Source organism: Gadus macrocephalus, chromosome 7, assembly GCF_031168955.1.
Source record: "Gadus macrocephalus chromosome 7, ASM3116895v1".
Taxonomy (NCBI): Eukaryota; Metazoa; Chordata; class Actinopteri; order Gadiformes; family Gadidae; genus Gadus; species Gadus macrocephalus.
The window spans coordinates 18258974-18279763 of record NC_082388.1 but is presented as its reverse complement, the minus strand read 5'-3'; the positions used below and the strand labels follow the sequence as shown (position 1 = coordinate 18279763).

Genomic DNA, 20790 nt, shown 5'->3' with positions numbered 1-20790 from the left:
AAATCTCAACATTAATGCAGATCAAAATAAAGGGAAACAACGGCCTTATTTCTAACCCTAAATGTTGACTGCCTCTGAAATTTACCATAAGTAGCAGATGATTCAAGATGAGAAGAACTGTTATTGAAGAGGCAACTTGACATACCACTAACCGTACGTGACTGAAATCTGCAGATTCAAAGTTTTCTCTAAATGTACTACAGAAATATTTGCATACGTGCATAACAGGCTAAAGGCAGTGGCACTGCAGCATTGTTCTAAAAGACTTTCAGATGACGCCTTTCCTGGATCTCTCTCTCTCTCTCTCTCTCTCTCTCTCTCTCTCTCTCTCTCTCTCCCTCCCATGGTCTTCCGCCCTCCCTTCCTCCCCCCCATCTCTCTCGCCACTTCCAGTGAGCACAATCAAAGCCCCTGTGAAGAGAGAGGCCAGTATAAGTAGCCGGCACCCTGCAGGGCGTCAGGAGGATCATAGTGGGACCCAGACCGGACGGGAGAATCCCATGTGAGGATAAAACGCCAAGGTAAAGGCATTCCCTGTCTTATACGAGGTTAGAATAATCATATAATCATAATCATCAGTGAGTCGAAAAACTGTTTACTGCTACTTTTCTAAGCCTAGTTTTAACAATTTCTAAATATAATAAATAATATGTATGAAATAACAAATTATGTTCTGGAGCAAATTTACTTCCATAAAACATTGGGATAGATATGCCTGCTAATCTCCTGTTGTCAAGAAGAGCACGCAAGAGGGGCCAGAAATGATGATATGGGGTTTATTCCCTCTGCCTTCATCCATAGTGAGGGGACAATGCGGCTTACCTTGTTCCTGTATCAGGTTGCCATGCTAGTCTTCGTGAACGCACAGCAGGACTGCTTCATGCACCCCACGTTCAGAGGGCCAAGTGAGTGTTTGGAGAGAGTAACGCATGCTGGCCCAACATTCTTTTATAATATAGACCGATACCATGATTCACTTTAGGCTGCTATCCTCTCTACACACGCCTGTTTTATAAGATCAGTCCCTGTCCGGGTCAGAATGTTGTTTATATTAGACCTTCCACGAATGTCTCAATTGTTTGGAGATAATCTGCAACTGGGCTTAATCTGCCCATGATCATCTCAGTCCAATGATTCTAATACACATCGGAAATATCAGATGTGCTTAATGCATACATGCAGTGTAACTTTAATGGCCATCTCCTGCCTTCCCAGCTAATGCGGACATCGAAGTGTCATGTGGTACGCAGCAGATGGCCATGAAGATGCTGCTGTGTCCCGTCTACTTCTGTGGATACAACGAGTCTCTAATGTCCCTCAACGGGGAGCACGACAAAGAGTACTGCAAGGGCGTCGCAGACTGGACCGTTGACCCCCCCGTGCTCAGGTTCAACTTCTCCATCACCGAGGAGGAGATCACGGTGTGCTCAAATAAGCTGACGGTACTGTCAACCTCTTTCTTACCTTTTGCCCCAGGACACACACACACACACACACACACACACACACACACACACACACACACACACACACACACACACACACACACACACACACACACACACACACACACACACACACACACACACACACACACACACACACAAAATGGTAGCCCAAATGGTCAACAAAGCAAGAACTCCAAACGTAAACAAAATAAAGATAATCACCTTTCCCACCACCACCAGGTGACAGAGGAGATGGGGAACGGGGTGTTCTCTGACTTCTCCAGTCTGCAGTACATCAACATCTCCGGCCAGATCAAGTCCCAGGACCCAATCGTAGGAACTGTGGCCTACCGTGAGGAGATGATGTACATGTTCTCCTGCCGCTACCCGCTGCAGTACCTGGTCTCCAACAGCACAGACATGAGCGTGTAAGCGACTGCCACAACACCTTGATCCAAATCTATTGATCCAAAATGTAAACATCCAAGAGCCAACCAAAGACACTAGAGAATGACTTCCTCGTGTCCATATATTCTCATTCATATGAACTCAAGTAAACATTTGAATCAATAGATATTTAGTTTCTACGTACTGTAGACTCCCTCAATAACCCTTGTTATTGAGTCCAATTAAAACGTTACATTGAGAACTTTAGTCAACTTTTGAACACTGGGACACTTTACACAGTGGCCCTTCAAGTGCGTTTACCACCATGCACAAAAGACACCGTCGGGTCCATAAAGAAATGGAGAGTCGGAAGGCTGTATTTAGCGACAGGCAACAGGCTTTTGACAACGTAAGGGATCTCCGTCTGGATTCTAAGGGCCGCTCAGAGAGGATTAAGGCGTCAACATTAAGCCTGTCACACTAGCTTTTAAATACCCTGCCCTGAACGGTGTTTGTTACCCCTTACACACACAGAGCCCCCCCCTCCCCCCAACCCCCTGTCAGTCCCCTGTGGCCCCCCAGGGGCCTTCAGTCAGGGACCTTCAGTGAGTTGTTCCCCTGTGTATCAAGTGAATGCTGACCTGGTTATGGGCACCGCAGGGGTTTTCCCCACCAGGCTGAGGAGGGCTGACTGGCCCAGTCGTTGTTCCCAGAGGTTCTCTTTACCAGGGGCTGTTCTTCTACCCACAGCGCAGGAGCCAGCCTGTCCATGAATGAGGAAAGCGGCAGCTTCAGTAGCACGCTCAGGATGGCTTTGTTCTCGGTGAGTGAGGGAGAGAGAGTGAGGTTGTCAGAGTTAGTGGATGCTTGGGCGATTTGGCCTTCAATAATCAATGGCTGGAATTTGCACACACTAAAATTAAGTGAGTGGCGAGTGTTTCAAATAAATAAAAATGCCCACGTCTTGCATTTCACATTCACTGACCAGTACTATTTCTCTGAATTATTAAAGAACAGACACTGTTTTATCCAAAGCGACGTGAGCCAATTTGAGATAAATGTTCATTAAGGTGTAGAAAGGGTCATCTTACTAAAGGACGCCCACAGGTCAGGCTGCAGACATTAGGGTTCAAAGCTAGAACCTCTTCGGCAGGGAGTCAAACACCTGTACCACTAGACAATCCTGTAGTTGTGCCTTACACTAATGTGTTTTGATTGTCCTGCAGGACAATGCCTATTCCTCCGCTCTCAGGATCCCTCAAGGAGGACTCAAGCTGAAGACCAGGATCTTTGTCCAGGTGGCCGCCAGCAACCTGAGCAACAGGTAGATCGACTCCCACGCGATGGGACCTAGTCACCTAGGTGGGAAACTGAAATCTGTTTCCACTAGGCCCATTACAAACCAGCAGGACTCATGACAACGAGGGGAACAGTTTCCGTTGGGTGTAGATGGTAGGCCTGCAGAAGAATGGTAAATAGCATGCGACAGATATGGTGGCTCCAATGCGACCAATTTGCATATCTGCTATGGGGGATTTCTTATTTCAGGTCATTTGTTATACTGTTTTAGCCTTTATCCATCGTTCACTTTGGAATTCAATCTAACATGCGTCTTCAAATTAGCCATGAGGTATTCAAAAGTCATTTTCTGCATTGATTGCCACCAACCCTTCCCCAGATTCAACGTTGTACTGGACAGGTGCTACGCCTCGACCACTTTCTTCTCCGTCGACAGCATCACACATGACCTCTTTGTTGGGTGAGTTCCTTTGGCCTCAGAGCACAACAGTCTGTTAATCGGTAGTACAGTGACCCACCTGTAGGACAGTATCATAGGTCAATATCAGGAGAGAGGATTGCGATTTAGATTGAAGTGACGGAGACTAAAATGTAAAAAGAAAAAAGGGGAACCACCTTTTTACACAACCCATTGTGGTTCACACAATCATCCGCTCATCCATCGAGCCAACCCCTTCATCAGCAAATGTCCAAAAAAATAAATCATCACGAAAGTGTTAATTAAGAAAAGCATTCGTCCTCCTCCTGCTGCAGGTGCAATAAGGACGGCCAGACGATCATCGCCATCAACGGGATGGATCAGAACGCCCGTTTCTCCTTCGAGGCGTTCCGCTTCGTCCAGCAGAGGACCAGCGCCACCTTTTACCTGCACTGCTCCACCCGGCTCTGCGAGCGCTCCAGCTGCCCCGCCCTGGTGGAGGTGCGTGCGTCCGTCCGTTGTTGATGTTTTTGTCGTTTTTGTCCTTGTCGTAGTGACATATAATACTGCAATGCAAGTTGTCAAGCATTGCAGTATTATATAAAGCTAAACAGGTTCTGGATCATAAATCACTTTACATCCTCTATTGTTCCCTGGTTTCACCTTATTTAAGTTACTGTGTAGAGGTTTGGGGCAATAATTACAAAAGTACTGTTTATTCAGCTGAAAAGAGCTATACGGACCGTTTTCAATGCTGGGTATAGGGATCATACAAACTCATTATTCATACAGTCAAAAATACTCAAATTAACAGATCTGTTTGGATTTCAAACAGCACAATTAATGTAATTTTAAAATGAAAAATGTATGTACAACCAGAAAAAAACAAATACAAAAAAAGAATAAATAACAACTTGAGAAATACACTATACCTAATGCCGCTTTTCCACCGCACATGTAGCTCGACTCGACACGACTCGACACGACACGACTCGACACGGTAGCAGCACGGGTGCTTTTCCACCGCAAATAGTACCTCCTGGACGTGGGCGGGGTCGGCTGCGCGAAAGGGCCGTGACGTATTTGTGTACGCGACGCAAACAACACATACGCAACCCACACATGGACAGAACCCACATAACAACAATGGAGGACATCGATCGCATTACTATTATTAGCTGGCATGTTGAAGAAGTTGGAGAAGTGGAACATGTTGGCTGCGGCGCTGCTATGGATGTTACCAGCATGGTTGCCATGTCGCTCTCGTGACTTCGTCACACTCTCTGGCCAATCAGTCGCCGGCCGTCTGCCGACGTCACCTTTTAGCATCGGCTCAGCTCGCTTGGAACCTAGAGCGAGTAGGTACTAGAAAAAGCAGCCACTTCAGGTACCAGATACCATGGTACCGCGGTGGAAACGCAAAAAATGCGAGCTGAGTCGAGTCGTGTCGAGCTGGTACCATGCAGTGGAAAAGCGGCATAAGTGTGGTTAGCTGTTAAAAGCCATTTTGAAAATCTGTTTCTTAGGACATTAAAAGTGGGCGTGTCCACCTAGATGTGTGACGAATAGATTAGCAACGTTTGTTACTGACCACTGGGTAGGCTGGTAGACTGATATATCCAGCAGACATCTAAGTGGACACGCCCACTTGTGATGTCAGTAGAGACAGATTTTCAAAACGGCTTGTATCGGCTAATCACACTCACACCTGGTGGCATGTCATGTGACCTTTAACCAGGTTTTTGTTTACCTTTGGTCATCTTCTTCTCGTTTCCGTCTTCCAGAACTGTTCCATCTCGACGGCGTTCAGAAGGCGGCGCAGCGAGGGCGGTGGCGGCTGGAGCAAGAGGGTTAGCGACGCGGCCACCGTCAGCTCGGGGCCCATCACCACCCGCATGGACACTGGTGAGGAGGATGAAGATGATGAGGATTCTACTCAGCAGAGCAAGAAGAAAGTCATGCTAGGGGTTGTCATAGCAGCAGGGATCCTAGTCACCATCTTCCTCTCTCTAGTGGCTTTCATCACTTGTGTCGTCTGTAACTCCGAAAGATGGTTCAGTAAACCAGTTCTCTACCGACTGGAGTGAGAGAGACTTTTTATTTTGTTTTTACTACGGAAGACGCTATGTTAAATCCGATTTAAAAAGTAAAGGTCCTGCCATGTTTTAGGAGCCAATGCACGGAGAGAGCTTATTGGCCAATTGACTCTGGAACTACTGGGAAGGGCTTTTACTTTATACTTGTAACATGGATGGAGTGTAAACATGGATGGGTCCACTCTGATTTAAAGATTTTAGAATCTTATCATTTGTAGTCGACAATTATTATTTACAAATAAGTCTCTCTGTATATATTTCTGTGAAAGGTAAATGGAGAAAGTCACAATGAGTATTTGTAACAGTTTTACCTGCTTATGTATTGACAAAATAAGAAAACATAACAGCATTAGTTATTCCTGACCAATAAAATATATTAAGAATATATTCTGAGTCATCTCAGAATATGACTCAGTAAAATATATTCTGGAATGAGGCATTGGAATTAGAGTTTGTAAACTAAGATCTAAGATGTAAACTAAAATCTTCCATTCAATTTAATTGTCAACAATTCTTCCTACGATTGTTTTTTTATATATATATATATATATATATACTTTTGCTTGTTTAATTGTGATGTCCTCATTGATTACACTGCAATCAATTGGAATGAAGAGACAATATGAATGCATGACAACAGCATTTTTTCTGAGGTTAGGAAAGTAATTGGTAAATTAATTGTATAATACTGGGGCTTTTGGGGTAACACTTTTTATTAAAACTATGAATGTCACAGAATATTTTACAAACCCAAAAAAAACTCAAAGCCTAATCATTTTAAGTACTTCAACTTTAAAATCATATAATAGGATGATCATCCGATTGTTTTACCTGCAGCAGTAAGAAAAGTCATGGCACACAGGAACTACAAGGTTAAGTTTTATTTCTTTCCAACAACTGAGATTAAATCAACAACTAAAAACAAAAAACAAAACAAAACAGAAAAGTTTTGTATCAACAGTTTAGCAAGAAAACATCTTCTACTCCTGACGCTCACCCGAGTCCCGTTTGCCCTACTGCCTCTGCCAACCGTTTCAGAGGTAGAGGATTCCAGAAGCATCAAGAGCCAAGATCGGTGCCGTGTGTGTGGTCCGTGTGTGTTTGGGGGGTGGGCTGTTACGTCATGGACAGAACGCTGAACACAGTGGAAACCTTCTCTTCCAAGCGTGTTTAGCAGCTCGCTGGGCATCCAAAAACACAGGGGGCCTTGTCCACTATCAGTGCAGCGAATTCATAACAGCTCCTACTAGGTTCTAATAGCCATCCATTGAGGAAGAAAAAAGGCATAATCCCAAAAAAAAAGAAGTAATGTAGGTAGAAATGGAACTGGTAAGCTCAATTCTTTTTGCCTCCCTTTTCACAGCAGGCCAACAGGAGAATGTACAGGATATTTCAAAGCAGTATGAAGAAAGTTGAAACACTGCAAATAATTTTTGCGGTGGTTTCAACCACATTATACACCAAAGTATATCACATGTTTCATGTTCCAATTCAGATGCAAGTTCACTGAAAACCAGCTAGTGTCAGGGTGTTCTTCACAACCAAGTTGAACGCGCCTGACACCTCAAAAGATTAGCCATGTTTGAAATTATCAGATACAATCAAGCGAGCTTGTGACTCACTGCTGGCCCACTTCAAACCGGGATGGGATTAGCATTGCGAAAGTCCATCTTTGCTGGAATCTGTATTGAGAGTGACGACGCGCAACGCACATCTGGAGCAGGTCTACACCCGAGACAAATCCTTGAGAGTTCTGCTCATTGGCTCAGTGCCGTCCGCATTTAGCAAAGTGGTCACGAACGGTGTGCCCCCCTCTCCCCTCCAGCACCACCACTTCCGCCAATGAAAACACAGGAAAATAAAAAAACGACAGTTATGAGGCACACAGAGATGGAGAGAGATGAACGAATGCAGGGACAACCATGTCAACAGTCCTTAAAAAATGAAAAATACAAAAAAAGATTGTGTGGTTTGTTGCCGGGTTTGTTGCTGGGTAAAGCTGACGCATCAGTGATGCGGTCAGATGTACGTGACGTAATAAAGAACCACGTCCTGTTATGTTAAAAGCTGGCTTTGCCATCCCACGACATTGGATGGATTATTTTTATTGGGTTGCTGCTGCTCTCATGGCAACTATAAGTGCTTGGTTATCACAGCATCAATGACACATGAGGGGGGGGGGGGGGAACCGAACAGCACAGCCAATTAAGAAGGAGGAAAGGGGGATGGGGGGGGGGCAGGGAGAGCCAATGAGGTTGAGGTCTTCAGCTGTATCCAATGAGGGTCCAGGAAGTCAACAAAAACGGGTTGGGGAGGAATTCAGAAGAAAAAACAACAACATTTACACACTGTCAATAAATATCGCAAAATATTTCTTTCCCAGTTCCAGCTGTTATAATTCATCGCCCACGTGGTTGTCAGTGTTTGCCTTCGGGGATTCTGAAAAGGAAAAGAATTATGATGATTATTAAGTGGATGGAGGGCATGTTTGGTCATGAGAACATGTCTCAATGATGCACCAAACCAAAAACAATGGCATTCAACATCCCCTGGCACTCCTGAACAAAAGTATAGATTATTTGCTCATCAAAATGGAATAGAAAATGATCAAATTTAAATTGTACTTGGGAACTTTAATAAATGGCAGTGGAAACGCTTCTCAGAGATTTCAGCACCACTTCACCACAAATAGTTGTACACCTCTCACACAGCCTGCTTTGGTCCATCGGTCAGTCAGCTAGCGAGCACATACCCGTTGCCGCATCGTCAGTGGGTTTTGATTGGCTGGCCGAGTCTTCCACGCCTTCTACCGTGGCCTCGGTGGGTGGAGCCGCCTCCGGCAGGGCTTCTGGGGCGGCCTCTGGGTCCAGACAAAACAACGTAATACACAATTAAAAAACTAAAAATGACTGCTCATTACGATTGACAACATGGTACAACAATGAACATGACAAATCGTGAATAAAAAGTATCTTTGTAAGCATCAAGCAGACATTCAGTCACGTCAACAAATAAACCGAAATCCTCCCCAAAAAACAGACAACCATGCATATCATCCCCCCCCCACACACACACACACACACACACGTACAAACACACACACTCACACACACACTCACCGCTGTCCTTGACGGTGGCCTCCTCCTCTCCCGTGGCGGCGGCGGCGGGGGGGATGACCTTCTCCTCGGCCGTGGCGTTGGCCTTGGCCGACTTCTCGGAGGAGGAGCTGGTGGCGTTCTTGGCCTTGGGCTTGGCCTTGGGCTTGGCGAACTTCGCCTTGTTCAGCAGGTAGTTGACCTCGCGGTCCAGCAGCGCCAGCTTGGCCTCCAGGTCCTTGGAGAGCAGCACGGGCCGCTCCGCCAGCGAGCGCTTCTCCTGCTCCGCCACCGTCTCCGTCTTCCACGTCTGGGGTCGCCGGGGGCAGAGGGGAAAGGGCGAGAGAGAGACCGTCGAGTTCGCGTTATGGTAGAGGGTGAGGTGTGCGTGTGTTTTATAATGGTGATTAGCATGGATGTTTTAATGATGCCATTGTCGATGATGGTTTCGTCGACTTGGATTCTTTTACGCATGATTTGAAATGTCTGTCGATTTATAAAGGTCAATACGGCAGAACGCTGAATTAAGATAACTAAAAACGTATAGAAACAACTGTACATCTCCATAACAACATCAGACGGTAGTAATGACACTTCTGAAGGGCATCGAACATTCACTTGGAGTTTGTGTGGAGTTATGAACTTAAGAAACGCAAAAAGGTATACAAACATCATGGAGTAAACTAGAGAACGTAATACAGTGATATTACATTATAACCTGAAGAGTGTGAATACAGTTGAACTACCAACCGTGGTGTCGTTGATCACTTTTTCCAACGTCTTCAGCTCCACATCAGTGAAGATCTGGTCATCCTCTGGAATCAATTTGGCACTCCTTCAAAAAAGGGAAGGAAAGAAAGCATGAATATCTTAAAACGCACGGCTGAAAACGATTAAAACGGTAACGTGGTTTATTATTTTAATAAATGACAGTTTCATAAAAAGGTAAATATTCAGTAGCGTTTGCCTCGCCTCTTGTCAGCTTAAATATGCACGTTCGAAAGTCTCGGTCAACCTGACCATTGGCCGTTCCTTGACACGTTTCCCTCCATCGCCACACACTCACCGCAGGAAGTAGCTGGACGTGTTGAGCATGCTGGTGAGCGCAGCCAGCCGGTCGGGCCGCTTGCGCCGCTCGTCCACCCTGAAGAAGAGCGCCTTGCAGAGGGTCTTCAGCTCCGACAGCTTCTCCCGCAGCTCCTTGGTGGTGGCCGCGTAGCCCTCCTCGTCCATCCACTCCGACGACTCGCGCAGCTTGGCCACGATCTTCTCCTTCTCCTCCTCCCCCACGGCCTGCTTGTACTCCTTCTGGTTCAACTTGTCCTGTCGGGACGAGAGACAGAGACAGAGAGACAGAGAGACAGAGAGACAGAGAGAGACAGAGAGACAGAGAGAGAGAGGGAACAGAGTGGTCCAATCGGTTAGGGTCTTGATGCCTGTTCAGTGATATAGCACTACAATCACTACAGAGTACCTACAACCAGTATTGCTAGCCAACGATGACAACTCCTCCATCCTAATAAACAAGCAACTGCTGGCATTTAACCAAATGCATGGCATGCATTTCCCAAACATGATCCTCAAATTAAGCTACCTCAAAGAACCAGTGAGACCTTGGAAGAAGGTCTCGCCAACATTTTAAAAGACAAATTACCAAAAGGATTCAGGATCGGATTCTCTCTCTCTCTCTCTCTCCATTTTGGATCGCTAAAATCTACAGTGCTAATGCTGAGATGTACGGTATGTACCTGCGTTTCAAAGATGAAAGCTTCCAGATTGTTAAGCATCCTTTCCCTTTCCTGCTTGGCCAGGTCTCTGTTGGTCAGGTCCTGTAGTCTGGAAACACAGAGACAGTGAGACGTGTATCCAGCACACATCTTTTACAGGGACATTGTGTTGGATTTACAATGTTCTGCTAATGCAAACAATACACAATTGTTATAACATAAGATGGTCAGATAAGTAATAGACAAAATGCCTTCTGATTCGACTCAAGGGTTAGCCAATGTTCAAAAGAAAATGAACTGCAAACGTATTCTAAACAGCGAGAGGAAAATTCTCCAACGCTGTTCTCCATTACAATATGCAAAAAAAAACACGACCCAAGTAGTCACACGCCCACACTAACAACACATACTTTTTGTTTGAAGAAAGGATATCTTCTGCGGTGGGATCAGAGATGTCGTTGGCGAGAAGTTCAACAGCGATCTCCTCAGAGATCTTGGTCTTCTTCTGTGGTTTCTGCTCTGTTTTCTCTGCTTCCTTCTCTGCCTCAGCATCTCCGGTCTGCTCTTCCTTCTTCTCTCCCTGCAAGCACAAAATACATCTTGTTATTCTACAATGATTAGCATGGTGTCTTGTAAACACTCAAATTTCTTTTATAAAATGGCAGAATAATCCTGATTTGCAAAAAAATGAAAAAAAAAGGTTTTGGAATGCTACCTGAGCGTCGGCGTTCCCACTGTCCGAGTCGTTCTTCTCCTGCGCTGCCTCCTCCTCCTCAACAGGGGCCTTCTCTGCCTCCTCTGGCTTCTTCTCCTTCTCCTCCCCCTCCGCCTCCTTTGGAGCCTCCTGCTCCTCCTTGGGCTGCTCTGGTTCCTCCTCCGTCTTCTTCTTCTTCTCCGCCTCCTCTTCCTCCTCCTCTTTTCCCGCCTCTAGAGGAACCTCCTCCTCTTCCTGTACATGACACGCGTATAAACTATTTGTAGACAAATGCTCTGAGCTGTATCAAACGCCGCAAAGCAGAGCCGTCTGTTCTCTTCCTGCAGTTAAGTTATCTGGAGACATCAACGCTAATGTTGTTACAGTAATGTAAATGGTAACGTCCTACAAAGTGCCGTCAATCCATCGGACATGGGTAACTGCCGGTCATTCATCGGATTAGGAAGACAAGGAGTAGACCGTCCCTAAAACGGCACAGTTGGGAGGGTTCCTATAGTGTCCCCAACGGGCTGCGGATTAACAAGTTACCTGGACAGACTCGGTCGCATTCAGGCTCGGTTCTGCAGATCCACCCCCAAACAGGTTAGAAATGGTATTTCCCAGTTCTGCGAGAGACAAGGTGGTCGGGGGGTTAACCCAGGTCGGTAATGATGGATTGGGTAAGTAATGCAAACTGCATGAGGTAAAACCGTAAAGATGTCAGGGAAAGGCATAAGTTGAGGATAAACCTACTTGTTAGCGTTGACTCCTCCTCCTTCTCCTCCACAATTGTTTCAAAGACGGACTCAACCTGGAATGGCAGAAGAGATTTGAGCTTTTGGTGACCTGGCATTCAAAATAATTTGGAGCAGTCGAAGGCAAAGCATTCACTCCTGGTCAGGGCATGTTTTTATAATAATAATAATAATTGTATTTAAAAGGGGCCTTTCTCAGCACTCAAGGACACCGTACAGAGGTACACAAAGTCATTTTTGCATCCATTATATCTATTATTCTGTTGCCTAGAAACAGACAATAACTGCAAAGCACCAAGTGTATTTTACAGCCAGTTTTCCCTTTTAAGGATAGAGCATTTCTACACCAATACACTACAAAACATCCCCTGTATCTGAAATCATACATGGCAAAAATAAGTCTGATTCTAATTATTGGAATATTTGATATTTTTTTCAAGTCGGTTTTGCTAAACAGAATGCAACCCCCCGAAAATAACACCAATAAGAGAAGTAAGGTGAAAGCCTGGTGTCCCCCAGAGCAGAGTGACTCACCCGGTCCAGGAGAAGCACACCGCTGTCGTCCATGTTGAAGTGGGCCTTGATGCCCTTGGACTCGGCGTCGGTGTGCTTCAGGAAGCTGCTGCCCACCTCCGACAGCTTGACTGTGGTCAGGTTCAGTGAGCCAAACACCCTGCAGAAAACACGAAACAGTCCAAATGAGCTAATGTTAGCTAGCCTTTTGGCGGTTAGCCATTAGCTAGATATGAAACCATATTAGAACTGGAATTGTTTTTTATGAATATGATTGTACCGAGTGACAAATAATAAAAGCAAATAGGCTTATTAGCTTAGCATGTATCGTCCTATAGGCGCCAAGCTAAAGCTAAATTATAAATACAGGCTAAGCTGAAGCAAAGATCGTTGTACCCACCAAGCTAAAGCATGGAGCGTTAAACAGGCTAAGCTAAAGCATGGAGCGTTGAACAGGCTAAGCTAAAGCATAACGCACTGCACCCGCTAAGCTAAAGCATGGAGCGTTTAACAGGCCAAGCTTAAGAAACACCAGCAACGTACCCCAGGTCCTCTTCTCCCAGGTAGGTTAGGTCGCCGTAGTTGATCTCAAAGCTGAAGTCGTCGGTGTAGCGGTTGAAGGTGATGACCTTGCGTTGGGGGTAGGGCGCCATCCTCTGGAAGAGGATGCGCTTGTTGTGCTTCACAGTCTTGGCGCCGTCCTCGTCCGTCTCGCGGGTGAACTCCACCTGGAGAAGGTGGACAAGTTACACATTGGTTTTCACATTGAGATGTTTCTCCTCAGCAGGTAATGATTGTTTTTGACCAATCCTTGGCCAGGGGGCTATGTTTAATCGTCAGGTACTTCCAGAAATATCCACAAGACCAGGATCTCCCCTTTTTTTTTTTTCATTCGAACCATGTGATTACCCATTGATAACCATAATTGTATTACTGCCCAAAAAATATTACGAATCAATGAATGAGTCAACAATAGCCTCAATGTATCCCTCACCGGCAACCGACTGTCGCTCTCCATCACCCACTACCTCACAGTGACCCATTGACCAAAAGCAGAAACAATCCCGTCCCTGGCAGAATGCAGTGAATGCCCCAGACGGTGAACTGACCTGGATGGGGTAGACGGTGGCATCTCGCACCAGGAAGGGCTTCACCTTGAAGGCCTTGCTGAGGGCCGCCGCCTGGTACACGGCGCCCATGGCCGCCGCCTCATCAGCGTTGATGTTCTTACCCAGCTCCTCTCTGCGCACAAACCACCACCATGAGTTATGACGCACAGGCTTCTATCTGAACATAACCTGTGTGCACAATGATCAATGGGTTGTTTTGGGTGGACCTCGGGCCACTTACTTATTCACAGCCTTGAGGAGCACCTCCTGAACCTTGGGCACCCGCGTGGACCCGCCCACCAGGATCACCTGCTCGATGCTCTCCTGTTCACATGAATACAAAGAGGGAAGGCGCTCAACTGCCTGCATGTGTCAATATGCCTCGTAAGCACACAGTGGCCGTGCCAGCATTTCATGCCTGCAACAGCAGCATTCTCGATTGCGCAATACAACGATTATTCCAAGTCAAACAGGATAAAAAAGGGAGCGGGCAAACGTTAGAGTGGTGTGTATGAGATGAATCACTGTTTGCGATTGCAGGGTGCAGGGAGAGAGAGAGAGGGGGGGGCTTCGCTACTGACCGCTGTCATCTCTGCTGTGGCGAGGGCGTCCTGCACGGGCCGCGAGACCCTCTCAAACAGGTCGGCGCACATGGCCTCAAAGTCCACCCTGGACACCCTGGCTTTGAAGTCGATGTCGTCCATCAGACCTTCCACCTGGAGCAGAATGGGATGTAGTACATCACTGTGAGTCGCCTCACCTGGGGACGGCCCCCACTGGGCAACAAGGAGAGACTGACCTACATCATGTATAATCCTAGCCGTGTGAACAGTACGGTTTGTATACTTTACATTTACACTACATTTAGGGCAGACGATATTACCGGAAGTGAAATCGTCACATAACTACGCACGGTTTTGTTTTTGAGTGTCAAAGATTTGAAGGTTGTTATTTGTTACATACTCGTACAGAATGTGCAGTGAAATGTTTTGTGGGACATGTATTTTCTGTTCTTAAAAAAATAAATAAAATACAATAGAATAAAATAAAATACAATAAAATACAATATAACTTTTAACAGAAATGAAGAATATTATAAATATATATGAATTGAAAAGTGGATAAACAGGGAGAATCACTTGGTTGAGTGCGTGAGCGGCGGCTCACCTGTGCGGTGAACTCTGCGTTGGCGCTGAGCACCATCTTGAGTCTCTGGGCCTCCTTCAGGAGCTTGGCCATGGCCCGGTGGTTCTCCCGCACGTCCTTCTTGCTCTTCTTCTGCTGGTTGAACAGCTTGGCCAGGTGGTCCCGCAGGCGCAGGTCCAGCTCGAAGCCCCCCAGACCGCGGTCGAACCTGGGAGCCACGGACACACACCGACACACGCTTTAGAATAACTCCACATCAATTAAATTATACAAAAGGTAGCGAAGGTAGAAGCAAACAGAGACTATAAATAAAAGCACATCTTGATGCAACGTACGTGCCCTCGTCATCACATCGACACCAGTGATTATAAAGGCCATTCGCACCTCCCTTATCTTCCTACTGCCACTGAGTACCGGTATATTTGCATCGTTTGCATTCACAGTGAGGCACCGCTGGAAGGCTTTACCCAGCAAAGGACACTGTGCCCTTGGCCTCTACAGTCTCACAGGCATCACATAACGAGGGGACTGGGAGACCCATGTTACTGAGCATACACTCTGTGTCAGAGCTGGAGGTCGGAAAATAGAGAGATTACAATTTTCTTTTAACTTATTTGAGGTAATACTGCATCGTATCATTTATGATTTTAAATATCCATCCTCATAAATAAAGCTGGCCTGAGGGAATGGATGCATCACAGATCGTTTTTTTGGTGGAGGAGAAAAAAAAACAGTGTGAAATAACTCCTGAAAGGTCCCATCTTTGAAAGGGAAGCCTTGCCACCATAGTGAGCTGCAGTTTGCTTCATGCTTGGAATTAAATACAAAGCATTTGTAAATCAGGCTCCTTTATAAAAAAAAAATAAAAAAAAATCATAGAGATCATAGTGGTCTCTTGCATCACCCAGAGCAAGTTGGCCAGTGTCTGATTTTGAACCAGGACGGAATGCCATTCGCTCAGAATACACCTGTGAGTCCTACTTAAGTCTGCAGAACACAGCCTGTGATTTTAGCTGTGACTCACCCCACTCCGCGGACCTGTACTTGAGGCTGCACGCCCATGTCCTTGGTCTTCACCGTCTGGTAGGTGACGATGGTGGCCGTGGTGCTGCTGGCTCCCATGTCGTAGAACATGATATTCTGCACAGGGACACAACGTGGCGTCAGACGTAACCTCTGACCGCGACGCATGACTAAAGACTGGTCGTGTTCGTGAAACTATTGGCACTTTCGCCGTTTTTCTTCCTTATTTTTACCTTGGGCGTGCTGTCGATGTCCTTCCTCCTGAACACCCCGTAGTTGATGGCCACAGCGGTGTTGTCGTTGATGAGCTGCAGCACCTTAACGCCCGCCATGTTGGCTACCTTCAGCACCGCCCGGCGCTCGGCCTGGTTGAAGAAGCACGGCACGGTGATCACTGCGTCTTTGATGGGTTGCTCTAGGGGTTGGGTGACAGTGGGAGGAAAAACAGAAATCTAACTCAGCATGGTATAGCATTTCATGCATTTAAAAAGGGGAATTACACAGAGTTTGCGCCGTCGTCTGAGGTACCACTAACCACACGTTATAGACTAACAAAGGGTTGCTTTTGATATGAAATAAAAAATAAATTAAAAAAATCACTTCAATCCTAGTATTTTCATTGATTTGTCAGCCAAGCCTGATCTCTCCATCACAGAAAAGTGTAAGGTAAATAAAGTAAATAAGACACGTACCTGCAAAGTCCTGCGCCAGCCCACGAGAATAATTCAGGACCATCCCGAGGAGTTCCTCGGGAGTGTAATTGAGATCGCTGAGGGAAGGGCAAAGGGAAAGCATATAAAGCAACGTGCCCTAAACCGGTCTGACATGACTACTGAACGTGAACGCCTCGATGCCTCGGAAGCACAGACATAGGGCTGAGATAGTCTCTGGAAGAAAACATTATGCACTCACAGTATGGCAAGGCGCTTAGGATTAAAAAACGTCACACATTCCATGTAAAACATCTTCCGTTGAATAAGTGTTGCCCCGAGTTATTATAAGACACGACGGAAAGATCGGACAAAACGGGACCAGGGGCTCACTCTGCGTATTTGAAGTACGGGGTGCCCCTGACGGGGTCCTCCAGGAGCTGGTGCTCAGGGAACGTCTTCTGGTAGAGCCCAACCTGCGGGTTGTCATGCTTCTTGCCCAGGAGGCTCTGGAGGTGCCTGTACACCAGCTTGGGGTTCTTCACAGACTGCACACAAACAGGGAGCAGAGAGAAAGCCGTGAGAGGGATACATTTCTGTGCCCACCGGTGACATAATTTGTGTTTTTATTAGATTAAGGTGGTGATAAAATATAAATAATTATAACACAATTAAAAAGTAATTGAGCTTGTATGTTTTATGTAGGTTTCTTCCTATGCTCATTAGGGCAGTACAATTCTTGAATGAAATGAGAAGAATGATTTCTTGCTTGGAGTTGGGTTGATTCTCTCCAAATTTCTTTCAATAAAAATGTTTATAGCACTGATTTACCTGATGATATGAGAGATGGACAACCTATAGTCTACTCAAGACGTTCTTATGTTATTTAAGAATAAGCCTTACACTTTTTAATGCAAGTGTAAAATAGTGTAGCGAATGGTACTTTGCGAATGAGGGGCACTAAAATAAATGGGTCTGCATTCTTTAATTGATCCATGTTTGGGCGACGTTCCTTTTTGAGGTAGCGTCCCTGTTCATTTACAAAAAGTAAACTATCACTCTTTCGGAGATAGGTGGTATCCAAACAAAACTGTTGCGATACAACCGCACACGTCATGTTATCAAACGCAACCTATATTAACGAAACGCAGTGCAAGTAAACATGGGCTTGTAGCGCCAACTGTTATCGAGATGAATGATCATGACAAAGGGAACAGATTGTGATTGGTTGAATGGATGGAGATCACGAGTTAAATAAGATTAAACGTGCAGCCCATGCAAAGAGACTTGCTTCTCAGAATATCATGCCTCATTGTGTTTGACCAGACAGGACTAATTGTGTGCCTCTGAGGCTACATTTGAGGAAGTGGTCGAGGGAAAGTAGAAATCAACTGCACCTCGATTTTAGGAAATGGTAAGATTGGCTATCTATAGAAAACTGCAGTAGATGTTAGTTTTGTTCAAAAGGAAATCGACATAGCGCAGCGCCCACATTTCTGTGCAATCCGTTACTGTTTCAGCCCACATTACCTACCGTTCAGCCTCGGCTTAAATATTGAACAGTTTTACATTGTAGTCCAGTAATGAAAGGAAGGGTCGTACCACTCCTAAGGCGTTGTCTCCAAAGAGCCTCTCGGTTTCCTTTAAGCACACGGCTATCGGCGTTTTCCTCCTCGACTCACTGTATAAACACATTCAAATATCATCACTAAATGACCGTGACAGAGGGATATGCATCACCTTTCCCTGTCTCTTCAATAAGGCCATATGGAACAATTTCTTGTCAATGTAGAGTAGGAAATATGACATTTTTTCTTTTTACATTTGCTCTTATAGAACTGTTCAGGCAACATGCTATATTAGACCGAAGCATAAACACTTGAGATTATCACACGTACATCATATCTCTGCCATCCTTGCCTATAATGTGCAAGAAGACATGAGGAGGGTTTGCGCTACATAAAAGGATTTCAAAATCAGCAATAATAGCAAGTAGCGACAGCTTTGTGCACCACATCCTGCCCATTGACTTGGCTTTATGCAAAATAACATACCGGCCGACGAGAAGGATTTCCATACCGCTGATGGACAGGAGCTACTAACCTGTTCAGCGCAATCTCCATCGGCACACCTGGTTTGACAATGGCGATTTTCATCCACTCACTGCCCAGGTCAACTGACATTACAGCTACGGAGGCTGAGAGGACCAAAAAGGACAAAAGGACAAAGGGGAATGATCAAAACGGTGCCAACGATGCCTGAACATACAAGGCCTGTTCATCAGAATGCATCATGGGATATTTCATTGGCATTACTATGCCATATATTGAGAGGGCTCAAAAGTGGTGCAGTATTTTAATCCAAAAATATATGCCTGAGCCTAGGCTTATTAAAAAATAGTTTTGCCACGTCTAGCATGAGAATCAATGTGGCATTAGACAGGAAAAAGTATTCCCATGAGGACAAATAATTTCACATTTTATTACTAAACAATGTACGATGTACAAGTCCTATAGAGTTAAAGACACACAGATAACCAACCTACAGTCCCTACCCTTGTTTACTGTTGATGTGGGTTTGAGACTGTAAGTTGCGCATATGACTGTGTTGATTATATATAGTCCATATCTTATTGACATCTATCATCCATGGTATAACTTTCCCTTTGTGATGCAGGTACTCTTTCTCCATAAGTGTTGTGTCTATACGTGATGTAATTTTGTTAAATCTGTCCGAGAACTGAAGATGTACATTGGACTTCCCAGCTAACTCGTCGCTTGACACATTCCCTGAAATTATTAAATGAAAAATAATAAACATTAGCATTCACTGTTTAATTGAGGCTAGCAGTCTGTGTAATGGCTTAATGGCACATCTCAAGGCATGGACATGGGTCTGTTGTTTATGTTACCTGAGTGGGAAGGCAACATCGCCAGAACCACGCAGAAAAGCGCGCACACCGCCAGCTTCCTCCTCATGATTACCTATCAGAAGTGAAGAAAAACAAAGAAAAACATAAACACCATGACAACACACATGTCCAATCAGGCATCTCGGTACACACTGATAAAACATATACATTCAGCCGTTGATTACGTGCTACTTTAGTTAGGATACATATTATAATGATCTGCACAATTCAGTCGTGATTCTGCATAACACATCATTGTAAGATGTTATTTCACAGTTTTACAGATCCAGGCCTGATTGACTTTAGCTGACAGTTGACTGATAAGGTATCCTACAGAGTCAGGTAGACTACAGGTGATGACCTCGATCCTGGACGCAGCCATTACAGGTGTGCACAGTGTACACATTGTACACACACGTGGCTGGGAGATTTGTGTCAATCTTGATGCTGTTAGAAGGTGTGAACAGGACCACAGCAGTAAAGCTCATCATCGCTTTATGACTTTTCATTTGAAAGGGAGCAGGGTTGTCACTTTAGCCAACAGCTGTGCCATCAGGATGATAAGCTAGGTCGGTTTTGTTTTTTTTCCAGGGCAAAGGAATAACAAAATAAAAAGACAATGAGTATGAAACCACATAGAAACTTCCCGTCCCTTCTGATGCACTAATCGCACGGATGACAGACGGATGCACAACTAAAAACATGACCGCTCATAAACAAAGACCTGGCTCCTGACAATACCTCCAGACCCTTAGAAAGTTAGGTTTTGAACCGTTTACCTTACAAAAAAAAGCACAATAGTTTCGGTTTAGTAAGATAGACGAGTAGAAATTATCCTTTCAGCCATTTAGAGATGCGTTAACAAAAAGGTGTTAGGGTTCATCAGTGGGAATGTTTCATTGTCTCGTAGCGGTTAGTTCACTTGGCTAGCTCTGTAGCCGAGAGTCATTCAGATGGTCGGCATGTACAGCTCAGTAAAGGTGATATACATTCATTCATTGACACAATGTGCAGTGGTATGGCACAACTTACCTTATATTAGCCCGAAGCAATGAAACAGCGTCTAATCATACACACCGGGAGAGGAACTTTACAATGAAGCTACTGTTACAGGGAGATCCTGTCCCTGGTTTCCACGCCGTTTTTTTGTTACCAACGCCTTGCGGTAGCCTAATGTGTGAGTTTATAAATTTTTCTTATCGCCGGCTAGTTCTTTCCACCGGGCCCGGAACGCGGCGTGATCTCATTGGATCCACGCAGCGGCCGCTAGGCGAACGCGGAGCTGTGACCCTCTACCCGGCAGAGCCCGCCCCCTTGGATCCACGCACTGCGCGCTGATTGGGCCACGTGCATTGAGTGGCGTGGGGACGAGACCCTCGCCAGCACCGGATAGGTCCACGTTAGGTTAGGGGGTGGGGTGGGTCTGATGATGACATTTTAGTTCAAACAGGAGTCTGCGCACAGAACGCTTCCTGCATGCAACATTTGTGGTGTCTGTCTTCCTTATTAAAACGATGAC

General features: G+C 45.5%; 2 protein-coding genes across 4 annotated transcripts; one reads left to right on the top strand and one right to left on the bottom strand.

Annotated features, from left to right (window-relative positions):
• The first annotated feature begins 381 nt into the window (after positions 1 to 381).
• si:ch73-261i21.5 (zona pellucida-like domain-containing protein 1) lies at positions 382 to 6953 on the top strand. 2 transcript variants are annotated; one of them, XM_060057156.1, is made up of 9 exons: positions 382 to 521; positions 802 to 905; positions 1216 to 1442; positions 1689 to 1876; positions 2586 to 2658; positions 3062 to 3159; positions 3514 to 3594; positions 3888 to 4053; positions 5337 to 6953. In XM_060057156.1, exons 2-9 carry the CDS (start codon positions 812 to 814, stop codon positions 5637 to 5639), a joined length of 1230 nt encoding a protein of 409 aa, XP_059913139.1. In that variant the 5' UTR covers positions 382 to 521; positions 802 to 811; the 3' UTR covers positions 5640 to 6953. The 2 variants fall into 2 exon arrangements, with proteins under 2 accessions (XP_059913139.1, XP_059913140.1); XM_060057157.1 differs by having other exon boundaries at positions 390 to 548.
• On the bottom strand, positions 6515 to 20545 carry hyou1 (hypoxia up-regulated 1). Of its 2 annotated transcripts, none has more exons than XM_060057139.1 (24): positions 20304 to 20545; positions 19272 to 19344; positions 18464 to 18557; positions 17963 to 18041; positions 16754 to 16908; positions 16403 to 16479; positions 15944 to 16125; positions 15712 to 15827; positions 14709 to 14895; positions 14123 to 14257; positions 13783 to 13865; positions 13542 to 13674; positions 12976 to 13160; positions 12454 to 12592; positions 11918 to 11975; positions 11714 to 11790; positions 11186 to 11419; positions 10881 to 11050; positions 10492 to 10579; positions 9810 to 10066; positions 9494 to 9578; positions 8768 to 9053; positions 8401 to 8496; positions 6515 to 8087 (listed from the first exon to the last, which is right to left on the bottom strand). In XM_060057139.1, the coding sequence occupies exons 2-24, from the start codon at positions 19336 to 19338 to the stop codon at positions 8041 to 8043; spliced, it is 3030 nt and encodes a 1009-aa protein (XP_059913122.1). In that variant the 5' UTR covers positions 19339 to 19344; positions 20304 to 20545; the 3' UTR covers positions 6515 to 8040. The 2 variants fall into 2 exon arrangements, with proteins under 2 accessions (XP_059913122.1, XP_059913121.1); XM_060057138.1 differs by having other exon boundaries at positions 8401 to 8508; positions 20304 to 20544.
• Between the last annotated feature and the right edge of the window lie 245 nt (positions 20546 to 20790).

What these genes read in the sequence shown, in the direction of transcription:
- si:ch73-261i21.5 (XM_060057156.1), top strand. Translation starts at nt 812, where the DNA reads ATGCGGCTTACCTTGTTCCTGTATCAGGTTGCCATGCTAGTCTTCGTG. An exon ending in GCCAGCAACCTGAGCAACAG is followed by an intron (nt 3,160 to 3,513) that starts GTAGATCGACTC and finishes ACCCTTCCCCAG; the next exon opens with ATTCAACGTTGTACTGGACA. An exon ending in ACACATGACCTCTTTGTTGG is followed by an intron (nt 3,595 to 3,887) that starts GTGAGTTCCTTT and finishes CTCCTGCTGCAG; the next exon opens with GTGCAATAAGGACGGCCAGA.
- hyou1 (XM_060057138.1), bottom strand. Translation starts at nt 19,338, where the DNA reads ATGAGGAGGAAGCTGGCGGTGTGCGCGCTTTTCTGCGTGGTTCTGGCG. An exon ending in CTCCTCAAGGCTGTGAATAA is followed by an intron (nt 13,675 to 13,782) that starts GTAAGTGGCCCG and finishes GTTTGTGCGCAG; the next exon opens with AGAGGAGCTGGGTAAGAACA. An exon ending in GGAGGAGTCAACGCTAACAA is followed by an intron (nt 11,791 to 11,917) that starts GTAGGTTTATCC and finishes TGTCTCTCGCAG; the next exon opens with AACTGGGAAATACCATTTCT.